This window comes from Lampetra fluviatilis, chromosome 4 (genome assembly GCF_964198595.1).
Source record: "Lampetra fluviatilis chromosome 4, kcLamFluv1.1, whole genome shotgun sequence".
NCBI classification, from domain to species: Eukaryota; Metazoa; Chordata; class Hyperoartia; order Petromyzontiformes; family Petromyzontidae; genus Lampetra; species Lampetra fluviatilis.
Window position 1 is genome coordinate 445,623 of NC_136278.1, and position 24,452 is coordinate 470,074.

Sequence of the window (24,452 nt, forward strand, 5' to 3'; positions counted from 1 at the left end):
CGCTGCTTGCCGCGCTGGGGACCTCCCGTTGCTATGCTCGGGGTTTGTGTTTCTGGGTTTGTGTTTCTGGGTTTGTGTCTCTGGGTTTGTGTTTCTGGGTTTGTGTTTCTGGGTTTGTGTTTCGGGTTTGTGTTTCGGGTTTGTGTTTCTGGGTTTGTGTTTCTGGGTTTGTGTTTCTGGGTTTGTGTTTCTGGGTTTGTGTTTCGGGTTTGTGTTTCTGGGTTTGTGTTTCTGGGTTTGTGTTTCTGGGTTTGTGTTTCTGGGTTTGTTTCGGGTTTGTGTTTCTGGGTTTGTGTTTCTGGTTTTGTGTTTCGGGGTTTGTGTTTCGGGGTTTGTGTTTGTGGGTTTGTGTTTCGGGGTTTGTCTCTGGGTTTGTGTTTCTGGGTTTGTTTCTTGGTTTGTGTTTCGGGTTTGTGTTTCGGGTTTGTGTTTCTGGGTTTGTGTCTGTGGGTTTGTGTTTCTGGGTTTGTTTTTCTGGGTTTGTGTCTGTGGGTTTGTGTTTCTGGGTTTGTGTTTCTGGGTTTGTGTTTCGGGTTTGTGTTTCTGGGTTTGTGTTTCTGGGTTTGTGTTTCTGGGTTTGTGTTTCTGGGTTTGTGTTTCTGGGTTTGTGTTTCTGGGTTTGTGTTTCGGGTTTGTGTTTCTGGGTTTGTGTTTCTGGTTTTGTGTTTCGGGGTTTGTGTTTCGGGGTTTGTGTTTGTGGGTTTGTGTTTCGGGGTTTGTCTCTGGGTTTGTGTTTCTGGGTTTGTTTCTTGGTTTGTGTTTCGGGTTTGTGTTTCGGGTTTGTGTTTCTGGGTTTGTGTCTGTGGGTTTGTGTTTCTGGGTTTGTTTTTCTGGGTTTGTGTCTGTGGGTTTGTGTTTCTGGGTTTGTGTTTCTGGGTTTGTGCTTCTGGGTTTGTGTTTCGGGGTTTGTGTTTCGGAGTTTGTGTTTCTGGGTTTGTGTCTGTGGGTTTGTGTTTCTGGGTTTGTGTTTCTGGGTTTGTGTTTCTGGGTTTGTGTTTCTGGGTTTGTGTTTCTGGGTTTGTGTTTCTGGGTTTGTGTTTCTGGGTTTGTGTTTCGGGGTTTGTGTTTCGGGGTTTGTGTTTCGGGGTTTGTGTTTGTGGGTTTGTGTCTCGGGGTTTGTGTCTCGGGATTTGTGTTTCTGGGTTTGTGTCTCTGGGTTTGTGTCTCTGGGTTTGTGGATTTGACTTTGGGGTTCTTTCTGCACGCGGGCTGCGTGGCGGCTCGCCTTACCGACCTCGCGTTCGCAACTTGCGATCAAAATTAAGATACATTTGTGTTATAAACTTAAGGTCAATTTTTTTAATAGCTTAAGATAATTTTGTGTTAAGAACTTGAGATCAATTTGTTTCGTGAACTTAAGATAAATTTGTGTTAAGGCTGTAAAATTAATTTTCATTGGTCAATACCTACATTTGGATATTAATTTTATTTTTAAACATGTATAGAGGAAATGTTTTAACCATCGGTTGTGAAAGCCGGCTACGTGCGGAGTGAATGTCATGGTGTTCACGCTTTAAGATGCATTATAGTTTGCAAAAAGTCCGTCAAGAGAATCGTTAATTTTAATCGTAAAAAATGAAACCGCGTAACCGTGAGGATTCCCCGCGTGGGTGTCCGCGGTTGTGCTGCTGCTGCTGCCTTGCTGTGCGCGATGGCGTCGTTCGGCACGATGTCCGACGTTTCGCTGCCACGCGCCGGGAGCTCCTTCGGGAGTTGAAGTCGCTCTGAAATTGTTGGCAGGAGATCGCGGCGGCACGAGGCTCCGTGCGCGAGAGCCGTGATCTACGTGCGCGAGAGCCGTGGTCTACGTGCACGAGAGTCGTGATCTACGTGCACGAGAGTCGTGATCTACGTGCGCGAGAGCCGTGATCTACGTGCGCGAGAGCCGTGGTCTACGTGCACGAGTCGTGATCTACGTGCACGAGAGTCGTGATCTACGTGCGCGAGAGCCGTGATCTACGTGCACGAGAGCCGTGATCTACGTGCACGAGAGCCGTGGTCTACGTGCGCGAGAGTCGTGATCTACGTGCGCGAGAGTCGTGATCTACGTGCGCGAGAGCCGTGATCTACGTGCGCGAGAGCCGTGATCTACGTGCGCGAGAGTCGTGATCTACGTGCGCGAGAGCCGTGATCTACGTGCGCGAGAGCCGTGATCTACGTGCACGAGAGTCGTGATCTACGTGCGCGAGAGCCGTGATCTACGTGCACGAGAGTCGTGATCGACGTGCGCGAGAGCCGTGATCTACGTGTACAACTGCCGTGTTCTACGTGCGCACGGTCACGCTTTTTGGAACCCGTAGGCAGATCGTTCGTCACTCTCTGGTGTCACGTCTCTCGTCTCACAACACTTCTCTGTGTAACCTTGCGCCGAACACTTTGTAGAAATGTCCATAAGAAGCAAATAAAACTGGCGGATCGCCCATCCGAGAGTCGTCGCCGCAGTGCCGAGGGAGCACAGCCCCGCCGGGCTCAAACCCATTCCGAGCACCGCGCGTGAGTGGTGAGAGGCGAGTCCGCGTGGTGGTGGTGGTGGTGTGCGTGCTTTGTTGTAGGTTTCAGGTTGAACTCATTAATCAGTCGGCCAGGATCGATCCACTGCTTGATGAAGGCTTCCCCCATGTCGTCTGAATTTTGACTTTTAACTTTCGTGACTGCAGGAATTTATGTTCTTGGTTCTTTCGGTAAAGTCACGTAGATAGAAAACAAAAATGGAAATAATTAAATTAAAATAACAAATACAAATTATAAAAAAATATAAATAATACATTGAAAATAATCAAAGCAAAACACAACAATAAAATAAAAATAGTAAAATACATTTGAAAATATTATTATCATTTTAATTTATTATTTTTATTTTCTGTTTTCTATCTACGTGACTTTACCAAAAGAACCGAGAACATGTCGTCTGAATCTATCTTTGTGGAGTCTCAGTCGCGTCTCCCTCCGTTGGCTGCCACGCCGTCGTTCGTCTCGACCAGCGGCCCTGACGCGTCCCGCCACACACAGGTCCACGTCTCTAAGCAGGCAACGTGACCTGTCACTCACTTGCGTATGTCCTCTCATCTGCTTTATTGCGGCTCCTCAGTGCAATCATCATCATGTATCCACTGCTAGATGGAGATCGATGTGGTGTCTCTAACTTGCGTGTGTTCTCTCACCACGTGTTCTCTTGTTCACGTCTCTCGGCCTAACTCGAAGCGGCGCTTCTCCACGATGCTCTGCCAGTGAATTGCCCGCTGCAGTGGGGCACCGCTCGTCTTCGTGTCTGCCTGTTGAGCCATTCGCGAGACTTTCCACATTCTGATGGCAGGAGATCCGGTGCATCCAGCTGCCGCCCGCTGTGACGATGGAATATCCTCGCGCCACGGAGGACGCGTGTCACCATCATCAGGCGCGTGCAGCGTGTGCACATTTAATTCATATTTGAACGAATTCGGATTGGTAAACATGCATATGCGTGCTATGGTGGCTCGCGGTGGCATTTTATATATATACCCGTATATATTTATAAAAACCCCGTGTTGGTGGCGATGGTGATGAAAGCACAGCCCGTGCTGGAGGCGCCGCTGGGGTCTCGGTGAACTTCACAGACTCGAGTCCCCCCCCCCCTCGCTTCTCCCGATCGGGCGCGGGGTGGTGGAGGGCGGCCGGTGTCTTGATCTCAGGTGCAGCGACTTCACAAGAGGGGGGGGGACCTCTCAGTCGGTGGCCTCGGGGCGGCCGGGGACAGGGAAAAAAATGCGACGATGCCGTGACCTTGAGCCCTGCAAATGCTTCACGAGATCTTGGCTCCCAACCCCCACGGCGCCCGGGGGGGCGGGTGGCCGCTGAGATGAGACGACGACGGGTCCGGAACGGGGTCGCGCGAAAGCGCCGCGGGGACGGGGCCGAGGCGGCGGCGGCGGCGGCGGCGGCGGAGTCGGGGGGAACCGCCTCGTCATTTATCATCATTTACAGCCGCACTGTCAGTCCACTGCTGGATGAAGGTCTCCGTGTCAGTCACGGCCGTTTGAGCACGTGTGTACGTGTGTGTGACGCAGGGCACGCACACACACACGTGCGCGCGCACGCACGCGCGCACGCGCGCGGAAGAGTCGTTGTGGAGAGCGGTAGTGTAGTGGTTATCGCGCACCGTGCTAAGAACCCGAAGACCCGAGTTCGTTTCCCGCTCACGGCCAACATCGTCAATGACTATCTGAACCAGTCATGGGCATCCCCTAGGTCGACTCAGCCCTTAAAACAAAGTACAGAAACGAAGTAAAGCGCAATCGGAACTAACACGCTATCAAGTTCAGTAAAGTTCGTTAAATTTGCCAACATAAATCAACGTGAACTAGTGATCTGCGATTTGCAGGGCCCCACATTTCTGCGAACCTCCGAGCGAAGGCTACAGTAACCCTCCCTCATTCTCGGACGTGGGATGCTGTAGAGGGTGAGAGCGGACCTGCCACTTTCTCCCAGCTCGCCTGAACACCTCCATCAGCCACGGTCCCTGGGGAGGTCTGGACTGCGCACCCAAAGCAGCCCTTGCAGCTGCAGGAGTCGCGATCTTGGACATGGCCCATTCCTATCGGCATCGGGAGGAGAGGGAGGCGATGCCAACCCCAGCTGCAAACGATGATGACATTCTCGCTTGCAACTTCCATTAGCTAACCGAGACCAGGCGGTTTTTGGGCTTGAATGGGGTCTGAGGTGGACGCTCATCACCGCAGGGGAAAAATGGCAGGCGCGTCTTGCAGATGACAAGCCGATGGTGAGTGGGCAGACCGATTCCACGGTAGGTCCTGGTGTCAACGACACAGCCCGTTTTCGCTGTTCGGTCGTTGTATAGGTCAGCAGATGTTCTCGCTTGAATACAGCATGCTTCCACCCACGGTGGTGTGTGGAAGTCCCTCTGATGGAACAGCGTGCATCGCAGCATTCACTTATTATTCTTGAGCTGCTCTGGCCCATGCCTTCCAATCGTTCCACCAAACTGCTGACGACATGACTCACCGAGTCATTAAAGTGCCCAATAATATGACTATCCGGAGGGGCTGCTTTAGCCAACACCTGGGAGAGGTCATAGAAGGCATCTGACTCATCAGCCTTTTTGCGTCCCTCTTAGGATGTTCATGTTTGCGTTTGCCACCATCACCATTCGTCGCCTGTTATTGCCCGAGACTCGTTGCCTCTCGCACCACGTGATACCCTGTGGCCGACAACGGCTGTTGCGTTAAGTGCACTCAGGGAGCACCTGGGAAGGAAGGCACGGATCGCGAGAGGGTGGTGGCCATCCGCCTGTCTCCCGAGTGCTTAAACACTGCACCAGATACTCAATTAAGGTTGAGTTGACCTAGGGGAGGCCCAGGACCGATTCCGATATTCGCCACTGATGTTGGCCCAGGACTGTGAACGGTAATTGAACTCGGTCGCCGGGTTCGTAGCGCAGTGCGCTAACCACATTTTCGTGACACATTTTGACATGCTCGTATTCACCTCCACTTTAACAAACACGCACACACACACACCTGCACACACACAATCCTAACCTTTACACGCACACACTGGGTTCCTTCAAACACTCCCTGCTCCTCACGCTGTCATTCACAGACGATCCCCAGTGTAGCCTTGAACAGAATGTTGGTGCAAGTTTTGTTCGCGAACACTTATGAAGGCCGGCATGCCACAAGGGGGGATGGGTAGCCAACACCACGCTCGGCCGCCTTTGTCTCTCCGATACTTATGTTTACACACCGCACGAGGTATTTGAGGCTGAATCGACCTAGGAGGGACACATGACCGGTTGGCCGTGAGCGGGAATCGAATTCGGGTTTCTGGGTTATTGACGCATTGCGTTAACCACTGCGCCACCTGCTGTCATTCACACACAAATGCACATTCTACAAAGACAATCATACAACACAGACGCACGTGCATAAACACACACACAGACACATACGCAAAGACACACACAAAGACACACCTTCACACACACCCTCAAACACCCACGCATAGACCACATCTTAAACACACAGACACAAACCCTGCATACAATGTAATGTGTATTGGTCAAACATCCCACGGCTGACATTTTTACCCACGCTGTGCACCAGAGTGCCCCCCCCACGCTGTGCACCAGGGTGCCCCCCACACAAGTGCTCGCCACTCCACTTGCTGATGTGCCACTGAACTGGAGGCCACGAGGCGACCCCACCACCACCACCCCGGCTGGCTGTCCGTGCTGTCCCCACGTCTCTCCGCCCGACCCGGTCGCCGCAACACCCCGGGAAGAAGTCCCCCGGGAAGAAGTCCCCCGGGAAGAAGTCCCCCGGGAAGAAGTCCCCCGGGAAGAAGTCCCCCGGGAAGAAGTCCCCCGGGGAGCTGATTCACCGGGACCTCGATGACGGCCCTCGTCACCGCTCCGAGGCACGCGGAGCCCTGCTGGGCCCACACTTAGAGCCCTGCTGGGCCCACACTTAAGAGCCCTGCTGGGCCCACACTTAGAGCCCCGCTGGGCCCACACGCTTCGCCTTCAGCAACCCCTATGAACAACCACCGCCTTGTTGTGAATGACCCAACGCAAGAAGATCCTTGGGTTTGGCCTTCCGCGAAGCTCACGGCCCACCCTGGAACCGCGATCCACTGCACAAACCACGGCAGCAGATGCAGATGCACTTGACGAGGCACAAATGGAACATGAAAAACTCTCCAGTGGCGTGCGACTGGTCATCCAGAAGCGACCGAAGGAGACATCACAGCGATACAGCCCGCGGCTTGACCACCTCGGTGTGACTTTGCAGAGACACAGAGACAGAGAGAGAAAGAGAGACAAAGACACAGAGAGAGACACAGACAGAGACACAGAGAGAGACAGAGACAGCGACAGACAGACAGAGACATCCACGCGAGACGAGTGGAGCGGAGTGTGGCCACAGGGCGGCGCGGTGTGGAGGGCGGGCAGAGGTTGCAAATGTTTCGAGTGTTTTGCAAATCAATTTGCAATAACTTTGATTTTGCAATGTCAATTATAACTGCCCCTGTTGGAGGTATATGCGTTGTCATGATCTTCCCTAATAGAGCGAGGTGGCTCAAAAACCCGCTCGTTTTCCACTCCAATGTGGAACATTTCGTGGTATTGTGACCGGGAAATTTGGACAAAATGTTACATTTCACGAAGTGGTTACTAGTGTGGCTGAAGTTTCTTTGCTGTTGACAGAAACTCTGATTGTCGAGGCATTTACGCGACAAAAACTTTGGAAATTGTCGCGCATTTTCTGAGGTAAATCCCTCAAACGTCGGTGAAGTCGCCAACTCCGAGGAGGGACTGAGGCCAGGGGGAAGAGGAATGGAGACGGGGCGAGTTTACTCTGAAATGTCACGGATTGTTCACACTTTTTCCGTGAAATCAAAGTCGTTATCTTCAAACAATGCTGTAGAAAGTATTAGGCTGAGGGATTGTGATAATTGTTTTTTTACACGGAGAGACGAACATATGAGGGCGGTGTATTTTCTGCATCTCGATGTCAGTGATGTTCACTAATTTTCAGAGGGGGGCCACTTTGGCCGATAAAACAACGACCGTGTGAGGGAGGCCGCCACGCGTTTGAAGCCATTGGGGTTTATACTCTGAGGCTTTTAAGGTAAAGTCACGTAGGTAAAAAATAATAAATGAAAATATATCAATTAAATCACGACGTTTCGGAGGCAACACAAGCTTCCTTCATCACGTGTAAAAGGGCACAGCAAAATAACTGAAGTGATATATTAATGTCCCATCACAAATACCTCTCGCTACGGTTATTTTGTTGTGCCTTTTGACACCTGATGAAGGAAGCTTGTGTTGCCTCCGAAACGTCGTGATTTAATTTATTTGTTTTCATTTACTATTTTATTTTTTACTTAATTTATTATTATTTTACCTACGTGACTTTACCGAAAAAACCTAAGAGTATGAATCCTTGCAGTCACGAAAGCTTCAAATCTCGACCCATTGGGGTTTGACAGCAGCACGGTGATGGGGCGCTGCGTCTTGTCGGAGGCCGCCGCACGTCAGGGGCCGCACTGAAGGCCGCTGGGAGCCGCACTGAAGGCCACTAGGGGCCGCACTGAAGGCCGCTGGGGGCCGCACTCAATGCCACTGGGGCCGCACTGAAGGCCGCTGGGGGCCACACTGAAGGCCGCTGGGAGCCGCACTGAAGGCCACTGGGGGCCGCACTCAATGCCACTGGGGCCGCACTCAAGGCCACTGGGGCCGCACTGAAGGCCGCTGGGGGCCACACTGAAGGCCGCTGGGAGCCGCACTGAAGGCCACTGGGGGCCGCACTCAATGCCACTGGGGCCGCACTCAAGGCCACTGGGGCCGCACTGAAGGCCGCTGGGGGCCACACTGAAGGCCGCTGGGAGCCGCACTGAAGGCCACTGGGGGCCGCACTCAAGGCCACTGGGGCCGCACTGAAGGCCGCTGGGGGCCACACTGAAGGCAGCTGGGAGCCGCACTCAAGGCCACTGGGGGCCGCACTCAAGGCCACTGGGGCCGCACTGAAGGCCGCTGGGGGCCGCGCTGAAGGCCACTGGGGGCCGCACTGAAGGCCGCTGGGGGCCGCACTGAAGGTCACTGGAGGCCGCACTGAAGGCCACTGGAGGCCACTAGGGGCCGCACTGAAGGCCACTAGGGGCCGCCAGTAGCCCGCGGGCCTTCCAGTGAAGAACCACGAATCTGTTCTCCACAGCGACACTAAGTCGTTGTTGGAACATTGTATCGTTGTTGGAACATCACGCTACCAGGCAGCCAATCAGCGGCGCCGTTGCTGCCGCGCGCGTCTCGCCTCAGCCAATCGCGGGCCGCGGTGGAGCACCCAGCGCGCCGCTGCTACACGGGGGGTGGTGACCGGCACCATTCCGTTCCGCCGTGTCCTCGTCTCTGTAGAGAGACAGAGAGACGAGAGAGAAGGTGGAGGAGGAGAGGAGGTGGACGAGGAGGAGGTGGAAGACGACAGAGAAGAGCGAGGAGGTGGAAGACGAGCGAGGAGGAGGTGGACGAGGTAAGGGAGTGCGGTAGCATCGGGGCGGGAGGTCGGGGCCTAGGTGAGGCCTTAAATATAAAACCTGCGAGACCAAATAGCAACAACAATAACGACGCCTATTGGTGCTGTTAGCGAGCACCTATGAAGGCTGCACGACCGACAAAGGGGTGGGTGGCCAACACCACGCGCGGACACCTTTGTATCCCCAGTGCTGATGCCCACACCGTACCAGGTACTCATGCAGGGCTGAGTCGACCTAGGGGAGACCCAGGACCGGATAAAATATTCGCCAGTGTTGGTGGTGAGCGGGAATTGAACTCGAGTCGCTGGGTTTCATAACGCAGTGCTCGAACCACGACACTACCACAACAACAACAACCACCGCCGTCCACTAAGTGGAGGTCACATCGCCACGGCGCTTGTGCCAAGCTAGGTGCACTGGCGGGTCACATTGACTCCCTGAGATGACCGGCAGATGCACAAACTGTGCTTCCTGCTGTGCCCAGTCTGCGTTTTAGACACCCAGCTCGCCCCCCCCCCCCGCTCGTTGTTGTGAGTGTCGCTCTTCTGCCCTCCGTTGCTGGAGGGCGACTGCCTCCCAATGGTCCAGTGGCGTCCTTCACGATCCTCCTCCATAGAGGCCGATCTTGAAACTGCTGGTACCAGCCGTCGGCAAGTCCACTCAGCTCCACATCCCTCTGCACCACATCAATCGATCTCTTCTCGAGCTCGTGCCGCGCGCGTTTCGTCCCTCGAACCTGCCGAACAAACATAATCTGCTCGAGCGTGCGGTGGCTGGGCATGCGGGATCCATGACCCAGTCAACGCAGCCTCGCCTGCCGGAAGAGTTCACTGATGAGACTGTCCAGATCTTTGTGAACTCCTCACACAATCCCGTCTGGTTAAACCCAGGATGGATCGTAGGCAGAGCATGTTTCATGATAAAGGTTGTTTGGTCAGATCGCGTAAGTATAACCCTCCACCACCCGACACAGTCAGTAAGGTTTGTCACGTAAACAACGCACCAATTAGTCACTGCTTGAGCCTGCAGGTGTTTGAGAGCAAATCCACAACATTTACATTTTGAATACAACGTTTCGTTGGTTATTACATCCAACATAATCGGCCGATTTACCAGAATAGTGAAGCCATCCACCTGCTTCTGGTCTTAGAGCAAGACGACGTCATCACTGAACCCATCAGGTGCAGAAATCGTAGGCGGAGAAGGGGGGTTATTGTAATATAATAGATAATATAATAGATTAGTAATAATTTAATTATCATGTGTTCCTTCTATAAGTTCCACATCCATACATTGGTATGAATGTAGAATCTAAAGTGCCGTGAATCTGTAGAATCTATAGCTATATGGGTTCTATAGATTATATAATTAATTAACTATAGTATCTACATGATGCAAATGTAGAATCTATAGTGATGTAAATTTATAGAATCCATAGTATTATGAATTTTATAAATATATAGCGGCACAACAATAGAATATGCATTGGTGTGAATGCACAATATAAAGTGTGATTATCGAATTTACAATTGTGTAATTTTGTCGAATCTATATCAATATTAAACTATAGGCTATGATTTTTTATTAACATAAACTATTTTTATTCTTATTCGTAGACGTTGATTCGTGTATTGTGCTCCATGCTGTGTCTTTTGGAAATCAGTCGGTCATTTTATTTAATCAGCTGGACTTTTATGAAGATGAACTGACAAAATCTCCATCACCAATTTGTCTCTCAAATATTGCCGATCACTGTGAGTATTTACAGCAAATTGAACATTGCTGTGTTTTTTTCCAAGAAAGAAAAAAACATCCTGTTTGTGGATGACCAGTGCTGTTTTCATTTTGATGAATGGTTTTCGATGGACAAATGGAAGGTAAGCCTGATCGTTTCTCTGTTACCGTATTCCGTTCATACCATTGCTCGCTCTGTTCTGATTTGCAGCCTCTTAGCACCGCGCCCCGCAGTGGCACACAGGAGCCACTGCCCAAGGCACGAGTGGAAACGGCAGCACAGATCCCGCCTAAGCCAAACCATTAATCTAAACACGTTGCCTGGCCTAGCGCTAAGACTCTAGGACTCGCTTTCTTCCCGATTCGGCGAATCGCTGTGACCAACCGTACAACCACCATGCACCGGTCACCAGAGCTAGCCACTTTTGGCAATGTGCGCCGCCCGCCGTCACATATGGCGCCAGGCGCACCATCATCGTGGGGCCACCCCTCTCAGCGGCTCTGCCCAGGTGGGTTCCGGCGCTCTGGGTCCCCACCGTGGAAGATGGCACGCGTGGAGGAAGAGCCACACGCAATGCGCCGGCGTTACGAGCAGGGAGAGCCATACGGAGCACCGGACCCGTACGCGCGCCAGTCCCACCACCACGAGCATGAAAACTATGGCATCCACGAAGGTCAGTACGATACCGAGGAGCGTTACCAGAGCGAGGAAGGCTACAGGGGAGAAGAAGAGGGGGAAGCCTATGAGATGGAGGCCCCCTATGTGAGGGAGCCGCTGGACAGGTTTCCAGGCCCGGATAAGGCTAGCACGCGGAATGAAGCATTCTCGGAGAGATGGAGAATTGCGCCAAGGGACGACCCCTACTACGACGACCCCTACAAACACGATGGCTACCCCGACGTGCCCGAACCGCCACGCTTGTACGAGCGAGGGCTCGCCAGACGCCCACCCATGGAGGCCCGCGACCAGCATTCCCCAGTCCAGCCCGGCTTCTCGGAAGCAGACAGGCAGGAGCAGGACGACAGCGAGACGGCCACCGACCTGCTCGTTAACTTCGGCGGATACTCGGGCCCGCACCGGCGCCCATCCAGCGCGCCCAACCGTAAGCAACGACTGGCGGCGCTGCTCACCAGCCTGGGCCTCACGCTGGATGACCTCCAGGACCTGGGCACGTTCCGCGAGGAGGAGCTGACGCCTGGCCGCTCGCTCGAGATCCTCCGAGACATCAGCAATCGCAAGCTGATGAACGTCGCGTGCACCGTGATGGGAAGTAGCGAGGCGGCGGCCGCCGTCTCCGCCATCGCCGCCGCCACCACCGCCACCTCCTCCAGGAAGTCAGCGACGGCGATTGTGGAGGAAAAACGGCCGAAGGTGTGGGACTACACGCATGGAGAAAAGGACACGCACTCTGGCTGCCCCTCCCCTCAGCAGAAGAACGACTACTTTGGGCGCCGACCGCCAAAGTTCCCGCACACCTGCTGCATTTGCAACAAACCCCTGAGCGGGATCCGGGTAAGTGTTTCGCATGTCGGGCTAATCCCTTGAGCTGCGACGCAGCGTGTTTTGCCAAACTTTGCTGCCTCTCCCCGTTGCAATTTGTTTGGGTTAAGCTGGGGGATTTTTTTGTGTCTCCCAAGTTATATCCGTCTTGCGTTGTGCTCGGCATCATATGATCATTAGATGATGAAGTTTGTATTTTAAGCTCTTTCAGCAGAGCAATCCACTTGCCTTATGTCAGAAAATGGCTCCAGGAGATGACGTCGGAGCTGCTTCTGAAGTCACTTCAGTTGCCACTTTAACCGTGCGAGGTGGTGCGCCTCTTCTATGCCCTGCAAAGAACGTACAGTACGTCACGTTCCAATAGAACCAAGATACAGGCGGTCCCCACTTTTACGACAATGCATTTCTGGAAACCCCGTCATAAATTGGATCGTCGTAAATCAGGGCCATATTTTTTCCAATGACAGTCGAAAACAATAGAAGCATCACTTGGCAATGTATTTCTCTTCAGCCCTATTTAACAGGGTTTAATAGGTAAAAATCCACAAAAATACTTGAGAATAACAAAAGCTCCACACCAAGTCATATCGGAAACCAGACTGACTGTTCAAATGTGTTCGGGGTCATGTCGGAAGATGATTCGTAAATCAAGTTTTTGTGTCGTAAATCGATAAATGGTGGCATGTAAACGATGTAAATGTGAATCTTAGTAATTCGACCGTTGTAAGCCGGAGACCGCTTGTATTTGGTCATTTAAGCTGGAATTTGTCGATTTAAGTGACAATACAAACTTAAATCACGAAGCGCACAATATGCCCCTTCATTTATCTGTTCCTCCACAAAAAAACGTTTTTTTATTCATCCCATCAGTCAATACGGCCTTGTGGGAGTGCATAATTTCAGCAGCATCAATTCAACACAAGCATAACTTTGGTTTTGACATTCAGAGTCAGGCTTGCTTGAACCAATGCTGGCTAACTGGCAAAGTTAACAAAATTGTTTTTTGTCTGCGCTCATTGGTGAACAGGATAACACCATTAAGTCACTGCACTTGAAAACCCGCTATAATAATGGGTGGACGAAACCCTGTTATGAAGCCAGGCTCCCAACAGTATCAGGCTCCTCATTCATCTGGCCACCTCCTGGTTAAACATTTAGGATTGTCCTGTCGAGGATGAATGTTGAGCTTAGGATGCAGGGCAAAAGTAAGTCAGTCAGTATCATTTATTTAACCAAGAGATTAAATTAGCCCATTTACTTCACGTGTAGGTTTTTGTTGCCAATCTTATGATGATTTTATGGGTTAAAGGTCCACATTATTATTAGACAAACTTTCTTTTGTTAAGACCCTGCACCACCTAAACAGCCAAACAAGTTATATTGTCACCTGTGCAAGTGATTAATATGCCACTTATTGTTTCAGCTCACTGGTAGGTTGAACATTTCTCACAACCAAATTAGTCTATATTTATCTCATGACTAAATTTGATTTTGAGAACCGTTTTTCAACAATAATTTTCGCATTAAACACGTGCACACACAACTAATTTTTTGGTTCTGTCAGGTGGTGCAGAGTCTTAATGACGCAAATTTGGTCAGATCATTTTGTGGCCAAACGCAAAAAATAATTACGAATCATAAACCCATTGAGACACTTTAAACATTGCCTTAAGAATCATCTTCTGAACACATGGAGTGTGTGCGAGTGCTTTCAAGAAGTAAGTGCATCAGGTAGGTGTAAAAATAAATATATATCTTCGTACAATTGAATGGACACATGTGTAAAACGCACAAGGATATATACCCGTGTCCATGTATACAAGAGGCCGCGTGCTGTTACAAAGTGCGCCTGCGGTGGCAAGTGTGCACGTGCACACCCGCCCACCCGCTTACACTTTCATGCACAACATGAACAGACGCCATACGCACGCACCTGCTCAGCCGACAGCCCTCGCAAAACGCGCGCCAGAAATCCTAATCTGTGTTTATTGCCGCGGAAAAATCCCCGAGGATGTAATATTCAACTCCGCAGGTAAGTGTCGGGATTTTACAAGTTTTTTTCCTTTGTGATTCTGTACAATAGCTCTCTCTGGCTTGCTGCTTAGCACCTCTACGCGATTAAATCCCCGGTGTGTTTAGGGTAGATTCTTAAGTCTCCACTTAGTGTGTGAGCCTCTCACCTGACACCTGCTTTACGTACACATGCTCCTCCACAATCACTTTGTTATTGTTTGTGTGAGCACTTGGACTTATTTTACGCCCACTTATTTCAAAACGCTTATCTTTCAGAAAGTTTTGCTTTTTCTCCGTACTTTGTCTTGACATTCAAAAACCTATATATATTGTCAGTTTCTTTTCCACAATTTGTGTAGATGTATGAAATACTTTTTGGACCTGTTTATTTTAAACACATTTCAAAAATAGAAAGATTATCAAGTTATCATCAAAGGTAGGTATTTTCTCTGAAGCAGTTTCAACATTTGGTAGCTTTCGTGACTAGTAAACTCGATGAGGTGGTTTTCCACTGGCTATTCACTGGGCCGAGCCAGAACCAAGCCACGCTAAGCTGGCCAAACAACGCATCCGAATCTGGCTCGCTTCAAAGCCATGTTACGAGTGAGGCTAGTGAAGTGTACATTGCGTGCGGCATCGGTACATGGCGAGGACACAGCATTACCGCATCATCTACATGCTTCTTGACGTCGAGAATTGCGTGTGGGGGCACGGTTCGGTTTGTACAGTGGGAAAGGACCTGCGTCACACCGACTCGTGATGTGGCATGGCCCCAACACAGCTTGGATGTTCCAGTGGAAAAGAGGCATTGGATGCAGTTGAACTTATCGCAGTTACTTGGCATGAAATATTTTGCCCTGTTGGCTGTTGGGGCCCTTTATAGGTGACCTTGGCTAACGACCGCCCCCCTCGCCATGTGCATGTGCGTGTGCAGGACTGGACAAAGCACATTTCTGGACGCATTCACCAGGCCTCTTGCGAGTTCATCAAGGAGAAGTGAGTGCACAAACTTGTTTGTCTCATCCAGCAGTGGATTCACCATCCAGCAGTGGATCACCAAATCGCACTCACCAATGGGGTGAAGTATGTTAAAACAAAAAACCATGATCGACATGGTGTGTTGGAGACGTTCAACCAGCAATGGATTGGCAAAGGACTAATTTATTTTTTATTGATAATCGCCAACTCGTCTTTAGACTACAGTCTAGTCGTTGTGTTTGTGAGGATTATGACCTGCGGCACAATAACTGTGTGCAGTGTGAAGCCGTGTGATTTGTTGAATGACAGCCACACCCTCGCTCACAATGTGCACTAATACAACCACCCCACAACACTTGAGGCCTGCTTCCACCTCTTGAGTGCATCCATTTGCTTTAATTGGCATCACATTATTTTATTTGCATGAAGGGTTTTTTCCCAAAACTTCACACGTTGAAGCAGGCCATAAGGTCAAAGTCAAAAGTGGTTTTCTTCTCTATTGAAAATTGAGGCATCGGTACCCATTTCCCGTTTAAAGTCCTGCAGAGCCATTGTTGGAAATTCTTTATTGCTATGGTGGGGCTAAGTCTTTCCATAACACAACCACTGTTTGATTTCCCCCACAAAGTGGTATAAATTTTATCGACCCCAGAGGGAGTGATGATGGGTAAGAGGTCAACCCCTTAAGCAAGATTTGAACAATCGACCTTCCAATTGAGAGCTCTACTGCTGATCTACCCTGGCCGGTTGAAAGCCACATGGATGCAGGGAGGGCGGGTTAATCAAAAAGTAAAAGCACGGAACTGTTATAGCCAAGACATATTGGTGTTTGTGAAGAAGGATAATTGGCCACAATATCAACTCCTTAACTTTCCATTATGAGGCAGTGTAAATGACGAATGTGGGCCAGCGGTTTATGATGTCATTGTGCTTATAATGAAGCATATGTGCAAAAAAAGGAATTGCTGTACCATTTTGAATTATTTCTATAACAACAGTGCCTAAGTTATTATTGCTATGTTTGTAAATCTTTTTTAGATATCCATTGTGGAAGCCGGAGAACTGGTACGAAAAGAGGTGAGTGAACAATACGCGAGTTTTCCCATAGTTTCTCTTTGCAATGGACTTTCATAGCTCAGTAGACTCATACACAACCTCCTGCTGCTCAAGATAGAAGCAGTAACACTTATGATGATGATGATGATGTTTAGTTTTATGTAGCGTCATCATTCAAACTGTATCTCAGAATCGCAAAGGAACCACAGACAATCTGGAGGGAATCAGCCGGCGCTACCAACAATTTCCCAAGTTCTGCAGTCCCTCAAGCAATATATTTCATTCTTGTTTGTACATTCAGAACAATTCTTACAATTACATTTAGTATCTTTATTTTATTATTACACTTGTATACACAGGAAAGTCTCATAGGGTCATAAGACTTTTGGAGGAAGGGTCATGCCAAGTGATCACAGTAGTGGGGCGATTTTGCTCTGTAATTAATCCCAGTTGAGCCATTTTCAGATAATGTTTTAGCATGAGGGATGTTTTGTGACTTTCTGACTGGCCCCTACTGCGCATCTGTGAAAAAAGAGCTTCATAGCTCATCGGATTCCTCGAGGATAAATAAAGATTCCGATTTGCCCAATATCAGTTACATTGTGAGGGTTTGTAGAGCTTTGGGAGGAAACAGGGGAACCCAGAGGAAACCCATACAGAACAGGGGGAGAACAGACAAACTCTACACGGAATGGCTCCAGTGTCGGAAATCACACGCAGGCTAAATTTAGTTGTCAGGCACAAGTGTTTACTGCTCTGTCACCCCTGTTTAATTTCTAAATTTGGTCGAGAAAATTGTTCTTCAACTTACCGGTGTGAACTGACATAATAATACTTGTCACATTAAAGGCTTGTACACACGTGCCGACTTAATATGTTAGGCTTTGTCAGGTGGTGCAGAGTTGTACAGCAAAAATTGGTTTAGGTTGTTACGTGGCCTAAACCAAACATCGATTATGAATAATAGCATTGGCTGTGAAAACCCGCTATGTGTTGAAATAACCAAATTGTTTGATTATTTGAGGGATCTCTTTACCTGGAATCCAACCCTAACTCCAACCTTTTGTTCTTCTTCCTCCTTCTGATGTAATTTTTAAAAAGCAAAAGCAGCGAACAGAAAAACAACAACAGCAAAGAGAAGGCAGAAAATGCTGACGGCACCAGTGATCCCGCGGTCAACACCGCCGTGGTGGAGATGGAGCTGGAAAGCGATACGGAAGAGGATAGCACCGCAACCTCTGCCAAAGTTGATGTCGGTGTGAGCGGTGTGGCCGTAATGTCCAGTGGGGCCAACATGTCCGGTGGAGCCGTAACAACTGGTGGGGCCAGGATGACCAGTGGTGCCAGAATGTCTGGTGGGGCTGGGATGACCACTGGGCCTGGGATGTCCAGTGAGCCCAGGATGACCGGTGGTGCTGGGATGTCCAGTGGGGCTGGGATAACAGGTGGTGCTGGGATGTCCAGTGGGCCCAGGATGTCCAGTGGTGCTGGGATGACCGGTGGGGCTGGGATGACCGGTGGGTCCAGGATGTCTGGTGGGGCTGGGATGACCAGTGGGGCCAGGATGACCACTGGGGCTGGGATGACCAGTGGGTCCGGGATGTCCAGTGGGCCCAGGATGACCAGTGGGGCTGGGATGACCACTGGGCCTGGGATGACCAGTGGGCCCAGGATGACCGGTGGTGCTGGGATGTCCAGTGGATCCGGGATGTCTGGTGGGACCAGAATGTCAGGTGGGACCGGGATGACCTGTAGGGCTGGGATGCCCGATGGTTCTGGATTATCTGGTAGGGCCATCATGTCTGGTGGGCCTGATGCTTCTGATAGACCTGGCGTGTTTGGTGGCAGTGATGACATGCCTGGTAGGGCCAGGATGTATGGTGGTACCAGGAACATCCCTGATAGGGCTGGAATATCTGGTCGTGCCGAAATGCACAGCGATGCCAGTATATCTGATAGAACCGGCAAGTCTGGTGGGACCGACGTTCATGATAGGTTCAGCATGTATGCCAGCGCCAGAATGTCTGGGGGTGGTGACACACCTGGCATGGCCAGGATGCCTGGTGGTGCTGATGTTAGTGACCGCTCCGGCATGTACGGTGGTTCCAGTGTGTCTGGGAGGGCTGGGATGTCACCTCGTGGTACTGACACATTTGGTCAGACTGGGATGTCCGGTAGGGCTGGGATGTCCGGTAGGGGTGACATGCTTGGTATGACCAGGGTGTCTGGTAGTGGTGCTAGAATGTATGGTGGTGGCGATGACATGCCTGGTAGTGACATGCATGGTGGTGTAGAAGCATACTGTGATGACACTGCATACAGCAGTGACCGCCGTGGGGGAGCTAGTGGAGCCGGTATTGGTGCGTACGGTGGATACGACAGAGGCCGAAATTACAGTGGATCCGAACCAGCCAGTAGCAGCAACGCCGATGAGTTTGGTAGCAGGGCCAGCAGGTACCCTGTAGCCAAGTCGTATGGCGGCGTTAATGTGTACGAGTACAGCCAAACTGATGACTACGGTGGAGTTAGCGGCAAAGGTTATGTCGCCGACACGTACGGTAAAAGTGACGATGTGTACAGGCGAGCCGGTGGGGGCAGGGTGGATGGGTTCGGTAGTGAAACTGACCTGTATGGTAGTGATGATGATGGTCCTGGTGGTGGTACATACTTGGGGGAGAGAGTCTCTCTCAGCTCTTTCAGTGGATCGCTGAGATCTGCCGGTGCCGACATTTCCGGTGCAGCGCGACTGTCCTATGGGTCAGACGGTGCGTCTGGTTCTCGAGGCATGTCTGGCTCTGCCAAGATGTCTGGCCTCGATAGGATGTCTGGTCCTCCTCGTACTTCTGGAGGAAACAGATTTACTAGGGCCACCGATCATGCCGGCATAGGCGCCCCATTCCTGTCAAAATCTCACGACATGGTGAGCTGCACATCGCAAGCTCCGTGGGAAACCGAGGAGCACGACGGCGGCGATGGCGACGGTGGCGACGGCGGCGACGGCAGCAGCGGCGCCAGAGCTGGTTTCGTTACTGGTGCTGTTACTGGTTCTGGCTACGAACGATGGTGCTTCTCTCCGTCGCAGCAGAGCCACAGGGTGGCGCTACCGCCACCCCCGGAGCGGCACGGCATGACGGGCAGGAAGCGCTGTCTCTTGGAGGAGGAGAGCGAAGACTGCGACAAGTGGGGCAGTGTAAGTCTCCTACCCCACTCTGGCCATTGTCGAAAGTGTCAATATCCGTGTAGCGGTTAAGAAGCCGTGTCGCAATTAAGTAGCGATGTCAGGCGACGCGGTTATTCTGACTTCCTGGATTCCATCTCTAAGTTGGTTTGCGTAGTTGCAAACTAAATGTAATGTATCTCATTGCTAACTTTGGTTCTGATAAATTATTCAACTTACTGGTGAGAGCTGAAACAATAATTTGTGCGTTAAACTCTTGTACCCGTGAACATTTAACTTATTTGGCTGTGTTAGACTGTCGCCCAGACACTGTTTCCTCTCATCCACACCGCGTTCAACCACCACACTGCGGATCACAACAACAACACAACCACACTGCGGATCACAACAACAACACAACCACACTGCGGATCACAACAACAACACAACTTAACCACACTGCGGATCACAACAACAACACAACTTAACCACACTGCGGATCACAACAACAACACAACTTAACCACACTGCGGATCACAACAACAACACAACTTAACCACACTGCGGATCACAACAACAACACAACTTAACCACACTGCGGATCACAACAACAACACAACTTAACCACACTGCGGATCACAACAACAACACAACTTAACCACACTGCGGATCACAACAACAACACAACTTAACCACACTGCGGATCACAACAACAACACAACGTAACCACACTGCGGATCACAACAACAACACAACTTAACCACACTGCAGATCACAACAACACAACTTAACCACACTGCGGATCACAACAACAACACAACTTAACCACACTGCGGATCACAACAACAACACAACTTAACCACACTGCGGATCACAACAACAACACAACTTAACCACACTGCGGATCACAACAACAACACAACTTAACCACACTGCAGGCCAAAACACTTTTCTTTCTGCTCCTTCCCTCGTGCTAGATTTTGGAATAATCAATTTCCCCAAGTTCTTGTAAACTTGCTCAATTCAAGAAACGTGTTAACTACTATATTTAGAGTTTGATGTGTTGTTTTGTGTTTGACGTTTTGGGACATTGGACATGTGCTTAGCAATTGTGAGGGGTAAAAAAATCCCAATTTTCAAGATGTCGAGGGGTGCATTCCTCTACAAATCTCAACCTTTTCCAGTCATCCTACCGTCTAGTGCAGTGGTTTCCAACCTGTAAACATCAGACCCCAGGTGGTCTGCAAGGCCATTGGGAAGTTTTCTGCGGAACTGTCCCAGGTACACTTTTTTTCGTCTAATTTATATATTTTATACTGCTTGGTGGAAATCTTGGATGGCATCAACGACAGAAGAATGAATAAGTCATCAGAAGGTGAAAGAGGAACTGTTTTGGACACATTCTGTGACGATGTAAAACAGGAACGGAAGGAAAAATAATGAGTGGAAGGCCAAGAATGGGGAGGAATAAATGGGTCATTTGTGGAAATGAAGCAGATGGAGAGCAGAATAGGATGGAGAATATGGCAGCCAAGGCCCTGCTGTTGAGACAGAGCACCAAATGATAAGGTTGTAAGTGAATCTTTTTATTTGAGGATTGACAGTGGACCGTGAGTCCGGAAGTATTTTGGAATCCCCCAGCAAGCCCTCACCTCTTACGATATTTCCTATCCAGTTCTGTTGCCTTATTTGAACGGTTGCCATTGGGTTTCTACCCAGATGATACTCGAATATAAACCCAGGATCTTGGCGATGTCGGTCCGTCAGACCTAATATGACACAGCTGTCGGGAGATTGCCGGCAAGGCGGTGAGCGTTTCAGCCGCGTTCTGATCCCTGCGTGTCCATCTTCTCTGTCCTCTTTGCTCCGACAGGACAACCCGGCGAGTGGCGACCGCCACAGTGGTGAGAGGGCGCCACTCGGCCCGTATCGCAGCGCCATGCCTGCCTGGAAAGACGAATACAACAGCAGCGGTGGTGGTTGGCGCGCTGACGCACGCTAACTATCCGTGTAATGATTCACCCGCACACAGGCGGCAGGGTGTCGCGGTGGTAACGCTCGTGCCTCGCAGCAAGAATGGCCTGGATTAGATTCCCGACTCGCACAGCTTTCTGCGTGGAGTTTGGACGTTCTCTCACCCCCTGTTCTGCACACGGGTTTTCTCTGGGTTCTCTGGTTTCCTCCCATAGCTACAACATATACAATGTAACTGGTGTTGGCCGACCATCCCAGTACTAAAAAGATACCTGCACCTTACTCAATTGAGATCACACAGCACCAACATAACCCTCTCCTGCAAAATATTGGCATGACCCTTCTGAATAAGAGTGTTGAGACTCGGCGAGGCTTTTCCTGGGTAGACAAGTGAACTCATGTGTACAGTCACCCACGATTAGTCATGATTGGGAGTCGCGATTCCATTCCAGGATCAATTGATTTATGTCGGTTATTACTGCCTTGTTTTTACCGTTGCTCATTTGTTCCACCATGTTTGTGCCGTCTCATTCGTTTCAGGATACTGAATGTAACACAAACGTGTAATCTGCACAAATTGTAAATAAATTATTCCCCATGCATAATGTTACGCATTTATCAAAGGCATACACATTTTTTAAAGAATTGTTTCCTATTTAACAACGACCATACCCACTGAGGGCTGTCAGAGTGTATGCTGGAAATGCATTCCCCAAACAGATTTGTACACCCCTCCCCTGCCAAGTACAGATTCACTTTTATAGTCTATCTGTGATGCAATCAGTGCAGTCATATATGTGTTACAGAGATGTCAGTAAATCATTTGGTGCTCTTGGCTGAATTGGGACATTGGCAAACCAGTAAATCAGCAGCCACTCCTGTCGGACCACTAGTGTCAACATTATTTCCAATGGCGAGCACATGTCATTGCTCACAGGTCGCCCGCTGCAAGATCTCGCACAGTGCAGCAGCCTTTCTCCAGCAGTGGGCAGAGTACGAGGTGTCGCACGGCCCCCATCTCGCTACAGCGGTTGCAGCAGCAGCAGCAGCTCTGGTTTTGTAGACCACCACCACGTGGCCAGGTTGGACCTTGAGCTACTTGTGTGCCAAGTCGGTTCAGAGTTTTTCCACGCGGTCCGCCCCCCCGAGTTGATCCCGCCACGTCTCCTCGCGGGGAAGTCGTCCAGTGCCCGTGCTGTTGCGAGGAAGCTCCCGCGTGGCTCCGGGCGTTTGACTGCAGCGGCGCGGTTGTGTAGAGGGTGTCCGCTGTCTTCAATTTGTCGCCTCCTTGCCGTTTGACTCTCCACAGTGCTCCAAATGTCTGCTGGTGCTATTCCAGTGAGCGTGTACAGATTTTGGCGAGGACGTGTTGCTTGACAGAGGAGAGGACCTCGACGTTGGCAGCTACAACTGTCACTGCTGGCCCTAAGAGGGATCAGTCTTAGGTCATTGGTAGTTTTTTTTATTGGTGACCAGTGTTGGTAGGACTAACCGCGACATGGACACTTGAACTGTGACCTCTATGGTTATATTTCAGTGATTCTATTCCATAAGCCCATTCATTCCAGTCCTGATTTAAACATCAACATGTTTGGTTTTTATGCCCAACATGGTTAATTAACTTTGTTTTGCTATAAGGTGTCTAATGTGCCAATTGTTGGTTCAGGTCCCTGGTAAGAATAAATCTCAACCAAATTTAGTCAGAAAAAATGTGATTTGTAATCAAATTGTGAACTGTGATTGTGAGAATTGTTCTTCACCTTACTGGTCAGCTGAAACGATAATTCGCTCTGGTGGGTGGTGAAGGGTTTTAACGACACAAATGTGGCCAAATCATTCATTACACGTTTACCTGGAAACAACTGAAAGCGTAAATACTGTAGTGTAAATAAATCGGTAAAATGATTGCTAAGACTTTGAAGGGAGATGAATGTGAGCAGCTGTGGCGAGAAGGAACCGCATTCAAGAAGCCTGTACTGTGCAGGGTGTGTCATTCTTCGTGTGTTATTCTGCACTCTGACGTTTGTTATATTGTGGGTTATTTACAAATTCAAGTTATTGTTGCGTTGTGCAAAGTGTGCTGGGATATATGATGTTGTGTGGTGGGCATGTGAGCGTTGTGCTTGGCTGTTCGTGCTCATGGCAAGGTTGAGACACTCAACTCAATTTGTACCCCCTCGTGACGAGCCGACACGGCCACTCGTTCATCCCGCGGTCAGGGCGTTTTGTGAATTACGTGCTTGCGAGTGCAGTGGCGGTGCAGTGGTTAGCACAGTGTACTGTTAACCTTTTTACCCAAGTTTTAATCCCTAGCCCAGGGGTCGGCAACCTACGGCTCCGGAGCCGCATGCGGCTCTTTACGGACTGCTTCTTGACGATATGTACGTGAGTACAGTATGTACTCAGATGCATTGCGGCTCTTGAAATACTGAATTTTGTACCGAATTGGAAAGAAATGGCTCTTCTTGTTATTTTGGTTGCCGACCCCTGCCCTAGCCACAACTCTTGTCAGCGATGAGACGTATCTGAACCGGTCCTGTGAACATTGTGAAACTTGATAAATGTGTGGCTTAATTGAATTGTTGGTGTGGAATTAAAAGTTTGTGTATATTCCTTACATCGAGTTTTAGTAATTAATGTGCAGTGACTTTGATGCTGCATTCTACATCGAGCAGTGATCAAGTTATTTATTTTTAATCATCTGTCAAAATGTGTCGTAAGACCCTTCACCACCAAACGTAGCGAAACAAATTAAACTGTCAAGTGTACAAGCGTTTAACACTGAGCCGTGCTGCAGAAGTGGCTCACGCCTCCAACAAAGTACTGCGGAGGCAGCGAGGGTTGGTGGATCGCACAGATACTCTGTTTTATTTAGGACGCTTGTGTTGCCCCCGAAACGTCGTGATTTAATTTAGTTTTATTTTTTTATTTATTTCACCTACTAAGTGACTTTACCGAAAAAAAACAAAGAGTATGGATCCTTGCAGTCACGAAAACTTCAAATCTCGG

General features: G+C 49.9%; 1 protein-coding gene across 2 annotated transcripts; it reads left to right on the plus strand.

The window, feature by feature from the left end:
• The first annotated feature begins 8,855 nt into the window (after nt 1-8,855).
• LOC144931424 (uncharacterized) lies at nt 8,856-24,051 on the plus strand. 2 transcript variants are annotated; one of them, XM_078855234.1, is made up of 6 exons: nt 8,856-9,026; nt 10,976-12,277; nt 15,213-15,274; nt 16,295-16,333; nt 17,414-19,502; nt 21,343-24,051. In XM_078855234.1, the coding sequence occupies exons 2-6, from the start codon at nt 11,162-11,164 to the stop codon at nt 21,469-21,471; spliced, it is 3,435 nt and encodes a 1,144-aa protein (XP_078711360.1). In that variant the 5' UTR covers nt 8,856-9,026; nt 10,976-11,161; the 3' UTR covers nt 21,472-24,051. The 2 variants fall into 2 exon arrangements, with proteins under 2 accessions (XP_078711360.1, XP_078711361.1); XM_078855235.1 differs by having other exon boundaries at nt 19,395-19,502; nt 21,343-21,482.
• The last annotated feature ends 401 nt before the right edge of the window (nt 24,052-24,452 follow it).

Bases quoted from the DNA above. Each gene is read 5' to 3' on its own strand.
- LOC144931424 (XM_078855234.1), top strand. From the start codon at position 11,162: ATGCACCGGTCACCAGAGCTAGCCACTTTTGGCAATGTGCGCCGCCCG. The intron at 12,278-15,212 runs GTAAGTGTTTCG...GTGCGTGTGCAG, and splicing joins AACCCCTGAGCGGGATCCGG to GACTGGACAAAGCACATTTC. The intron at 16,334-17,413 runs GTGAGTGAACAA...ATTTTTAAAAAG, and splicing joins GAGAACTGGTACGAAAAGAG to CAAAAGCAGCGAACAGAAAA.